General features: G+C 39.5%; 1 protein-coding gene across 16 annotated transcripts in view; it reads right to left on the reverse strand.

The window, feature by feature from the left end:
- RBM26 (RNA binding motif protein 26) overlaps positions 1 to 12,188 on the reverse strand; it is a 97,244-nt gene that overhangs the window by 72,002 nt on the left and 13,054 nt on the right. For 15 of the 16 annotated variants that reach the window (XM_055542743.1, XM_055542742.1, XM_055542748.1 and 12 more), the window contains exon 1: positions 8,678 to 8,945. The exons of the other annotated variant lie outside the window; for it this stretch is intronic. In XM_055542743.1, coding sequence (XP_055398718.1) covers positions 8,678 to 8,748 — 71 coding nt within the window. In that variant the 5' untranslated portion in view covers positions 8,749 to 8,945. Of the gene's footprint in view, positions 1 to 8,677; positions 8,946 to 12,188 lie in introns of those variants that run through there. 16 annotated transcript variants of the gene reach the window in all.

Genomic DNA, 12,188 nt, shown 5'->3' on the forward strand with positions numbered 1-12,188 from the left:
CACTTTAGAAACAATTTCTAAAGTTTCTTATAATAGAAAACATGCAGCTACCCTATGACCTAGCAAATACGCCTCTAGGTATTTACCCCTCTCCCAAAAGAAAATACTTCCACAACTTGATTAAGAATATTCACAGCAGTCATATTCATAATGCCAATATCAGAGTGGATGTCTTGTTAGAAAGAAAAACTCAGAAAGAGGCACAAGAGAATTTTCCAGAGAAAGTTCTAGATCCTGTTTTATATGGTGATTACATAGGTATATGTAACTGTCAAAACTTATGCAACTGATCTGTTTATGTTAATTACAAACTGACACAAGATAAATACATACACTATGGCTCTATCTGTTCAGCAAATCAATAAACGATGGTTAAATAAATTATGGTATACCCATTACATTAAAATACTATGCAACCTGAAAAAGGGGGGGTATCTCTTATGTATTATATTGAATGACCTCCAATTATAGAAAAAAGGAGAAGAAAAATATATATAACATATTTGTACAAGTGACTGAACACACACACAGACAGAATATGTCAGAAAGAACCAACGAGTAACGTGTCTCTAATTACTACATCTTTTACACACACACAAAATACTAAATATAACCTCAAGTTAAAAATAAACTTTTACCTATTTCAGAAGTTACCACCTGTAAACTGAAAAAGACTTTTCCACAGAAACAAAGTAGTAGGAAGGTAGTGAATAACTTCAGCAGGAAGCATTTACCATCCACGCATTCCTGGGGAGTAAGGAAGCAGGAGGAAGAAAAATTCCTAAAAGCCTACACTTAGCTCAAGTTTTGGTCATTCTCAACACAAACATACCAAACACTAGAAAATATTATTTTCCATTTTGTTACTAATACTATCCCTATACCTGGACTTATGCATATAAAAGAATTCATTTAAAAACACTGTAAGCCAAAAAAAGGAATTGCTAAAACAGTAAATGCTAAATGCATTTTAACTATTCATCACTCAGATGGAAAAATCCAATTAAGACTGCAGCAGTAAAATGTGGTAAGAAAGTCATGAAAAATATTTTAGCCAATATAGCTATAAAATTCATCAGACTAGAATTACCATAATTTTTTGTGCAGCTCTATGGAGCTAAGAAATCTTGCATATAGCAGCATTCACATACTTTAATGAGTACATGCTAATATTTCTGTGTCCTTTCCCTCTTTAAAAAAAAAAAAGAAAAATCCGAGTCTTTAGTTAATTTGAAAGTGCTGTAAGGTAAAAATAAAGTGAAACAGACCCAGAGATTAGTAAATCTTCAAAGTGCTCACATATCTGCTTTTCCGAAACAGTTTTATACAAATGCCTTTCTCTCTCCTTAGATCATGGGTGCACAAAGTAGAAATTTCAACTAATGCATTTGAAACCCAGGTGTACACCCGCCACAAGGCACTGTGCTGGGTGCTATCCAGGAGAACACTTAACATTTTGAGTTTATTTTCAAGGACCTTAGACTCTAATAAGAACAGTAAAACAAAAGAATTAACTACTGAACAAGTCTGCAAATGATGAGTTTCAAAAAACTATGCAAACTAGCACTAAGAGAGGAGCCTCATGGAAGAGTCACTGATTTCAACTGGACAGATAAATGGCTTTCTGGATGAACTGGAATTGCAATGGACCTTTGATTTCAACATATATAAAAGAAACCAAGATAGGCATTACATCACAATACACAGCAAAACTCTGGAATAGAAATGTCTTGTCATTAATCCTGTCTCTTATCATTTATTAGCTATGAATGAAGTATATTACTTAAACTTCCTAAGAGTGAATTTCTTCTTCATCTTTAAAATTGGGATAACAGAACCCAGCTCACACACAATGAATGCACAAACATTAGCAAACAGTAAGGACTCAATTAATGTTACCTTCTACATAAAGTTGGGGGAGAAAGGACAGTATAAACTATGTGATAGAGAAGCAGAATGTAAAGTTCAGCTTTTGTTGAAATTAAGACTTACAACGTAAAAAGTAGGAAGATATAAACTGGAAAGATAATTTGAAACAGACATCAGAGTTCTGAAAGTCAAGTTAAGAAGTATGCAATTGATTATTTAGAAGTGCTGAAGATTTTGATCACACAATACGATAAAAAAGCTGGGTATCCAGGCCAAAAGAACTCCAAATGAGAAAAAGACTGGAGATAGGGAGGTTTGTTAGAAAACAAACTGCAGTGGTTTAGATAAGGAGTGCAGGGTTCCCTACTGACCACTGTCATTAGTAAGAATTATTAAAAGAAAAAGACAGAACCCAATGATTAACTGAATTGGGGGAAAGGAATGAAGGGAGAAGCCAAAAAAATACAAGTTCAAGCCCAAATAATTTGGAAAAATTAAACAGAAATAAGTGAATATTTTATTTTCAGAAACATACAGTGGTTTGAAGTTCAGGTGGAAAGGATCAGGCACAGAGCTAGCAATCAGAGTTTCCGAGTATAAAACTTTGAAGCAATTAAGCCTAGACATACCTATGAGAAAAATAAATGCTTACAGGTACTCTTGAAAAAGCTCTAAAATTCAAATATGTATATGCAATATCCTGGGGAAGGGAGTCTTTAATCAAACTTTCAAAGCAACTACAACACACACACAGTTTTTAAAACCACTGGCACGTATTACAATAGAAACCATCCATAGGAATGAATGTGAATAAAGGGTTAGGAGTGGTAATGAATAAGAAAAAGGAGTCATGGGAACAGAACAAAGAAAAATACAATTCAAAGGCAGGAAAAAGAGCTTAAGGAGATAGGACTGATTTGTGAGAAAGAGAACCAAAATATTAGGGATCTAAGTCATGAGAAGCTTAAAGAAAAAAAAAAAGCAGCTATCAACACTGTCTAATGTCATACACAGAGGTCAAAGAACTAAAATTTCTATAAGTCTTTACATTTAATAAACAAATTCAATGGTAACACTGGGGTAAGCAATTTCGGTTGAACATGAGTATAAACTATTGTTAAGGCATTAAGAAGTAAATGGTTGGGGACAAATGAGTGAAAAATTAAAGGCTGACTACTATTTCAAGAATTAACAGTGACAGGAAAAGAAAGCTAGTGTGAAAACGACTAGAAGTAGGATTTAATTCTTTGTTTTGTTTTTTGCTGAGCTTAAGGAATTAGAGACTGACTATACCCAAAAGGCTCTGCAGAAAATGAAAGATCAAAGGAGGGGAAGAGTAAATAAAATTCAGAAACAAAAAGATCACCTTTCAGTTCTTCCTATAAAACAAAAATAAATTTTAATGTGGTGAGAAAGGTATAGTACTAAGTGTGGGTAAAGGAGAAATGACTACAAAACTCTAGGTTTCTGTCTTAGACTCTAAAGCACTGATAATCACAATGCCTAAGAACTTTGTTCCTTTACAATAGCAGCTGCTGCTGCTGCTGCTGCTAAGTCGCTTCAGTCGTGTCAGACTCTGAGCGACCCCATGGACTGCAGCCCACCAAGCTCTTCCGTCCATGGGATTTTCCAGGCAAGAGTACTGGAGTGGGGTGCCATTGCCTTCTCCACAATAGCAGCTACTACTACAAAAATCTAATAGTAAAAAAAGTACACATACAGAGGCACACACATAGGGGAGGAGGAAAGGATACACTACATTATGTTGTAGTAAGCTAAGAACAAGGCTCCAGAGTCAAAACATTGAGTCTAAATCACTGTTCAGTCACACTTAAGATGTGTGACTCTGGGCAAGTATCTTAACTTCATGCTTCAGTACCTCAGGTGTCATCACTTGCAAAATGGAGATAACAGTATTTACCTCATAGAACTTGAAAGTAATACAAAGGTTTAACAATGTATACAAATGTTAACAGTAGCAATAATAGCAATGTAACCTGTGTTTAATCAAACTGGTATTTAAGATCAATACAGTGTAACTGTTGTACTTGTATCTTCCTTATTACTGTAGCATCTGTGAACCTTATCAAACTTTTTTGACTTGTCACAGCTGTTGTAATCTGGTCTGTTTTCTATGTTGTCAGCAGTAGATAATATAGCTTTAAAATACCTTGGACTTGAGAGCAGATAACTTATTTAATGTTTTCCCCTGGTAACTGTTGCTAAAGAGTTAGGCATTAAATACTCTATTTGTCTTAAACTTTAAGCTAAAAATTTGGTTAGAGATAAAAGAGGAAGAAAAGGTCAAAATGAGTGAAAGAAACCTAAGCAGACTGAAATAATGCCTGCCTGTAAGAGTGAGCTCCCCAGATTGCACAGCAGATACTCTTTGTATTTCAGAACATTCCCTTTGGGTAAATGCTTTTTTCACTGCTTTTATATATATATATATATCTCCTGGGAGTTGGGGGGAAGGGGCTGGGCTCTTAAAAATATGTCTCATTTAATTCTTTCACCTACAGAAATAGGTATAATTCTTCCTATCATACTAACAAGGAAAAGGGAGGTTCACTTGCCTGTTGGCAGAGCTGAGAGATCTGAACACTGGTCTATGTGGACACAAAAAGGTTTTTTTCCACTACACAACGGTACCTCCACAGCACGACCTAGTAGCAGCACAAAATGAGGCATTCTGCTCTTCACTACTAAGTTCAACAAAACTTGGGCACGTCATTAAGTCTCTCTCAATTTTATTTTTGTTAAAACTAAGGGGTTTGATTGGAGAAGGCAATGGCACCCTACTCCAGCACTCTTGCCTGGAAAATCCCATGGATGGAGGAGCCTGATGGGCCGCAGTCCATGGGGTCGCTAAGAGTCGGACACAACTGAGCGACTTCACTTTCACTTTTCACTCTCATGCATTGGAGAAGGAAATGGCAATCGACTCCAGTGTTCTTGCCTGGAGAGTCCCAGGGACGGGGGAGCCTGGTGGGCTTCCGTCTATGGAGTCGCACAGAGTCGAACACAACCGAAGCCACTTAGCAGCAGCAGCAGCAGCAGCAGCAAGGGGTTTGATTAGATCTTGAGGTTTCCCTTAAACTGAAAATAATCCATGATTTTATTAAATCACATTTAGTGATACGTAAACTCACAAAAAGTTTTAAAATACAGCAGAAAATCTTTTGTTTAAAAAACAAAAAAACATCAAAAGAGAGCTTAATGTTATGAAAAAGAAATCAATGATACAGGAAAGACCAACATCTATTTTATTTTATTATAAGCATGTATGACTAAGCAAATGTTTTGGAGAACAAAAACATCATGTATTTCAAGATGATAATTTTAACACACATATTTTCAATAAATTATGAAAAAGAAAACTTGGAATCCTGATATACCTACAGACCTTATAATCAAATAAAATACAGATTTACCAACTTCTATTTCATGTTGAAACTGCAACCAGGTTGACTCCCCACCCCATCCCCCCAAATGTCCATCTGAAAACTCTTCTCCCCCAAAACCCTTCACTGGCTACCCACTATCCTTCAATGACATCCCAAATCCTTAACATGACTCAACAGTCTCGTGCAATCTGGCTCCTGTCTCAGGAGCTATCTGCCGCTATGGTTCCCCTGGCTCTTTTTTTCACCTTTCCTTCCGTCATTTTAGGGTCATCATACGATCTGCCCTCAAAAACCTTGCTGTTACAACTCTCCATTCCCATCCTTTTGCCCCAACAAACTACTCATCCTTCCTTGTTGAGATGAAATACTGTCAGGCAACAAAAGTCTTTCCAGATGTTCCAGACATATATTTTCATAGCACTCTGGATTCATCATGCTCACCAGTCTTATAGTTACTTGTTTAACATCTGTCTTCCCTGGTAAACAATATGAAGATGGTCATTTCATGTCATGTTTCCTACCGTTTCACCAATATCTTAACACACTGTTTAGCACAGAGGAGATTAAGTGCTCAATAAATACTTACTGAATTAATACATTTAAACTACAAGGCAGGTCCAAAACCATGAGATACTTTACTAGCACAAATAGGTTAAAAGTTCTATACAAATTTCAAGTTCTGTCTTCATATGGTCCTGCCTCAAATAGATGCCTCAAATTTGGCCAAAAAAAAAAAGAAAAAATCTCTTTAGATAACAAACACATCTTAAAGTTTCACAAAACCAAGGTTAGAAACCATAGGTCTTAAATAACTGGAATCAGCTTTAAAAGTCATCTAAAAGAATTCCCCTGAAGTGCAGTTAAAGGGACAGGAACTTGGATACGCATTCAATTTTACCACAGCAGTGTACTTTACAAAAGGACCAATCCCAGCTCCTCCCACTGTCTAGGTTCTACAAGCAGTGCCTTATTCCAGCAGTAAAGACTGCAGGGCTACAGTCATCTGAGTATGCTACATGATACCTGAATATGCTTTATTAAAACTACGAAAAAAAATTACAAGCAAACACACTAATCAGCTATAAATAATCTCTCCAATAAGAAGAAAAAATGGTAATAAAACTAAGTAATTTGAGAACTGAAGGCTTATACAAGGAAATGCTATTTTAACGCAAAACATTCTAAGTTTTCTGTTCACCTAACATTTACTGAGTGCTAATTACAAACCAGACAGTGTTCAAAGATTTTCTTAATACATATTCATTATTTCCTCCCTCTCAGACATGAGGAAGCGGAGGCACTGAGCTAAGTTACTTACCCAATATCATACAGCAGGTGAGTGGTGGAGACAGAATTCAAAGGCAGCCATTCTGGCTCCACGGTCTCAACAACTATACTCTACTACTGCCCACTCTCTCCAACCCATTGAAACAGGGCTTCTATCTGCACCATCCTGCTCCAGTGAAACTTTTCAACAAGTTCACCAATGACTTCTACCTTGCCAACATAAGGGCCCCTCTGTCTTCATTTTATCCATTATGCAGTATCCCATCAAGGTGACAACCTTCCTCTTTTGTTATACATCTCTTTCATTAGTGACATACATCCCACTTTTCTTCCAACCTCAGACCTGAACTCTCTTCTTTTCCCTATTTACACGTTCTTCCTCAGAAACTTCCAGTCTCGTGACTTTAAACACTACCCGCATGAATGCAAGTATCTCCACTCTTGGCCTGAGTTCTAGACGCATACCCAACTACCTATTTCATATCTCACTTAGATGTATAACAAACACTTTCTACTTACTGGTTAAAATTAACCTTCTCCCCTCAAACAGTTCTCTCCAAGCCTCCTCAACCAACACACATTCAGTTGCTTAGACTAACTTCTTAGTCATCAGTCACCCTTGATCTTCCTTTCCCTTATCTCTCACATACAATCCAGCAACAAGTCCCACCAGATCTATTTATTAAACATATTTGTCTCCACTCTCACTCTAATGCAAACATCTACAGCTTGGCCTACAACTTCCTTCAGCATGGTCCCCTTATTTCTATTCTTGATCCCATAATCTCTACAAAGTAGGCAGAGTTTTAAAACAAAGTCAATCTCTGCCTGCTTTAAATCATCTAAAGTCTTCCCATTAGATTTTAAGTAAAATCCTAGCTCTTGACTATAGCCTAGAAGAGTCTACATTATTTGGCCCCTTCCTACTTCTCCAACTTCACAACTTTCCTTTTGTTCCCTCTTCACAAGATTCTCTGCAGCCACAACAGCCTTTCTCTTCCCCATCGAACCATGATCATTTCCGCTACAGGGCCTTTGCACTTGTCATTCCTTCTGGAAGGAGCATTGTCTTCCCAGACTTTCACACAGTTCCTTCTCCTCCTCAGGGGTTGCTGCACTGTCACCTCCTCTGAGAGGCCTTGTTGACACTATTTTACATGATCCTCTAGTATTACTGTCACGACTCTTTACTACCTGAAGTTAGCTTGTTTACTTTTCTATTATGCCTTGTCGATTTTGGAATTTAAAAACTCTAGCCCCAATGCCTCCCACAGTACATAGAAGGCGTTTAATAAATCTATTAAATAAGTGGATATTCTGCATTGCACTTTAAATTGTTTATTGTAAATCAATCAATTTTGATCAAAACACTTGGCCCATATTTTTTATGTATTAAAAGGTAAACCCTTAAAATTCAATTGTTCCAATCTAAGACATTTCAGCACTTCGAAGCACCCCCCCCAACACACACACACACACACACACACGAGTACACCCATAGGATTCTACTTAAAACTGCCAAACAATCCATATGGTTAGATTGCATTTTCTACCTCCAAGCGAACAAACGTGCAGAAATGAGAAAGGGAAATTTTACTGGGCACCTTAGCACCTGTTACATTTTCAATCAGTTAAGAGCCAGACAGCACATGGCAGACACGGCCTTTCTTTCAGAGACGGTATTTAGGTAAAATATGAGTGGGCTGGGCGAGAACTGTTCTACATCCCTAAAAAGAGCTGTTCACTTCATTTAAAAAAAAAAAGCGAAGTAAAACAGTCTACTGAACAGATCATGCACGAGTTCGCCAAAAGAAACCGACCTGGGGGCCCTCGACAAATAACGAGTTGTGTGTTTAGGCTGGGGTCGATCTACAAATAACGGGAAAACAACAGAAGAGCCATCGGTTTAAAAACCAACTCAGCGATGAGGTAAATCAGCTCAGGCTCCCAGGCGTATTCTGAACCTGGGAACGAAGGTGGCGGAGGAGGAGAAAACACAGAGCCTGGGACCTCAATTCACTGCTTCGGCCTCCACGGCAGGCACTTAAAGCAACTGGGAGTCCACCTATCTCCCCCTTCCATCCCTGCAAGTAAAATAGCTCCCGAATACTCACATGGGCTCGAGAGTCTTGCTGAGCCAGGACTTGAGTGCCTCGAAGTTTTCAATGATCATTTTAGAAACCATCCACAGCGGCCCCGAGGCCCGTCACACTCCTCCGCCCGCCCAGGTCGCTGCCGCTACAGCCGCCGCTGCCCCCGCCCCCTACTCCGCGCGCCGCCCGCGTGGGCCGCGGTGGGAGGCGCCGGTGGCAGGTTCCCGCGAGCCCGGATCGGCGAACAGCTCCGCGGGGACCGCCGTAGGCCGCGAGTCCACGGGGTGCCAAAGGCTCCCCCTCCCCGGACCCCGGCCCCGGCTGAGGCAGCAACGGTTTGCCCGGGCCCTCCCCCTTCCCTCCACCCCAGCCAATCTTCCTGGACCTGAGCGCGACACGCGCCTAAACACGGGCTTGCCCTCAGCCCTGAAACCAGGTGCTTGCTGGCAACGCAGAAGAGGAAAAAGTGAAGAAAGCGAAAACGAAGGACAGCTGAATGGGAACGATTCGGGGGGTCTTCCCGGCTCCCAGCACCCCCAAGAAGATGGCTGCCGATAAATCTCGCGAGAATTGATGAAATCTCGCGGTGACTCCCGGAGCCTGCTGGGAAGAGACGTAAGTTTTTTGTTTTTTTGGTTTTTTTTTTTTTCCGGAGTGCACGCTGGGCAAGTGTGGCGAGTCTTGCTTATTTGTCTGGCTCGTGGGCCTTGTGCTTTTCCACGCTTTGGTCTTGCTAAGGAGTAAAGACTTTATTTCTTTACTAGGAGGGAAAGGCTGTTGACTTCAGAATCAGCAGGAACTTCAGCAGCTCGAACTCTATACCAGACGGCGTGGCCCATCGGCTGGAACGACACTGCTACTGGAGCGCTTTCTTGAGAGCATCCGCTCGGATGTGTTGGGACACAGGCGATCAGGGGGTTACAGGTGTGCTGCGCTGTGCTGCCTCCTCCTTTTTTTCCCAGGGTTCTGCAGTACTGTATTCTGGATATGCTGTGCTGTGGACAAGATTGGGAAGAACGGGATGGTCTCATCTAACGCACCGAGACCTCCGGAGGCTTAGTTTTGTCCAAAATTACTCGATTTATGGCAAAACACTATTGATATACTAATGACCTAGGGATTCCTCCAGCCTTTAGTTCTCAAGTAGTTTGTTATTATCCAGTACTTTCAGACTTAACCCCTAGCTAGAAATAAGGGAAGTATTTGTTGTGTTTTTAATTCTATTTAGAACTGATTCAACCAATTCTCTCCATTTAGAACTGATTCAACCCCAGATAGGGAAATGACATAGCACCAAAAGAGAGAGCCTTTCTATCAGCATCCTAAACAAATTACCTTCATTTCTCCTGAGTGGTCAGATAAATTTAATTCCTGCCTCAATTGTTCTATTCGCTGTTACTTACTTCCATTAAGGTACTAGGTGGAACTTTACAAACTGTTTACTGCCTGTAGAAAAATAATTCACAATATAAAGACACTTAAAGTAGATCAGTAAAAAGCTTTTTATGGCAGATGCAATGGTAGACTAAATTGTTACGAACTCTGAGTTTGTAATTTTCTAAAGTGTTCCTTAAGCAATAAGAGGAAAAGATTTGATCAAGTAAGAAAATCAAGACATTTGTAAAATACAGCATGAAAAGTATTTTGCAAATTAGAAGCCAGCTTTTGATTAACCAGAGTGTTGATGAAAGTGATTTAGCCAGATGAAGCAAGCTGAATGCAAAGTGGCAATTATTGTGTGTTTCCACTTACATGAGGTACCTAGAGTAGGCAAACCCCTAGAGACAGAAAAATAGAATGTCAGTTGCCAGGAGCAAGAGGGACAGGGGAGAATGTGAAATTATTTTTTAATGAGTAAAGAATTTCAGTTTGGAATGGCAAAAAGGTTCTCAAGATAGGTGGTGTTGATGGTCACACAACAGTGTGAATTGTGAGTTCAGTTCAGTTCTGTCGCTCAGTCGTATCCAACTCTTTGGGATCCCATGGACTGCAGCACACCAGGCTTCCCTGTCCATTTCCAACTCCTGGAGCTTGTTCAAACTCATGTCCGTTGAGTCAGTGATGCCATCCAACCATCTCATCCTCTGTCGTCCCCTTCTCCCACCTTCAAGCATCAGGGTCTTTTCAAATGTGTCAGTTCTTCGCATCAGATGGCCAAAGTATTTCAGTTTCAGATTCAGCATCAGTCCTTCCAATGAATATTCGGGACTGATTTCCTTTAGGATTGAGTGGTTTGATATCCTTGCAGTCCAAGGGACTTTCAAGAGTCTTCCCCAACACCACAATTAGAAAGCATCAGTTTTTCAGTGCTGAGTATTCTTTATGGTCCAACTCTCACTTCATTCATGACTGCTGGAAAAACCATAGCTTTAACTAGACGGACCTTTGCCGGCGAAGGAATGTCTCTGCTTGTTAATATGCTGTCTAGGTTGGTCATAGCATTTCTTCCAAGGAGCAAGCGTCTTTGAATTTCATGGCTGCTGTCACCATCTGCAGTGATTTTGGAGCCCAAGAAAATAAAGTCTGTCCTTGTTTCCATTGTTTCCCCATCTATTTGCCATGGAGTGATAGGACCAGATGCCATGGTCTTCATTTTTTGAATGTTGAGTTTTAAGCCAGCTTCTGCTTTTCCTATTTCACTTTTATCAAGAGGCTCTTTAGTTCCTCTTGAATTGTGAACTGTTCACTTAAAAATGGTTAAAATGATAATTTTTTAATATTTGCCACAATAAAAAATGATTTGTAAATTTAATATTGCTAGGGAAAATGTAAAATCCTAATTGTTTAGTCTGTTGTTTAGTAGCCTTGCCACAGGCTGACTCCACCAGTGTTTTCAATCTCATCACCAACTCTTGAGTCTTCTGTTAAATGCTATATATTCCTGGCAAACTGATTATTCACTGTTCAGGGAATGCTTCCACTTAACTTCTTTCTCTGGCTACCCAAACCTTGCCCACCCTTCTCTTTCGATTATCACTGCTGCTATTATTTTTGAACCTTCTCTTATTTTTCCTAAACAATAGTAGCAGCCTTTTAATTTCTCTGCTCTTAGCTGCCCTCATATCAGTCCAGCTTCAATGCCTTCATCGCCATTACTTTTAATAGCAATCTTTGTAAAATGTGGATTTAATCATGTCACTTCCCTGCTTAAAATCTGTCTCAACTTCCATATTGTCTTCAGGATAAAAATCTAAAATTCATAAATATTTATAAAAGACCTCTTATAGTCAAAACCTTCCTATATGCCTTAGAAACTTCTTTCACTGCTTTTCAGTCTTTGCTCCAGCCACCCAACTATTTCATGTTCCTTGAAAAAAAGGTGTATTCTCTCACTAAAGTGATCCATTGCAAAATGTTTCCCTCCCTTGCACTTGAACCCTACTCATCCATCAAAATTCAGGGCATACAGCAAGCATCACCTTCAGAAAACCATCCTTGACCTCCCTGCTCTAAAGCAGGAGTCCCTCTTAGGCTTTATCACATCAGCCTGTACTTCTGTCTATTGTAACAGTCATTGCTTTATTTTTGCAAT

Source organism: Bubalus kerabau, chromosome 12, assembly GCF_029407905.1.
Source record: "Bubalus kerabau isolate K-KA32 ecotype Philippines breed swamp buffalo chromosome 12, PCC_UOA_SB_1v2, whole genome shotgun sequence".
In the NCBI taxonomy this organism is placed as follows: Eukaryota; Metazoa; Chordata; class Mammalia; order Artiodactyla; family Bovidae; genus Bubalus; species Bubalus kerabau.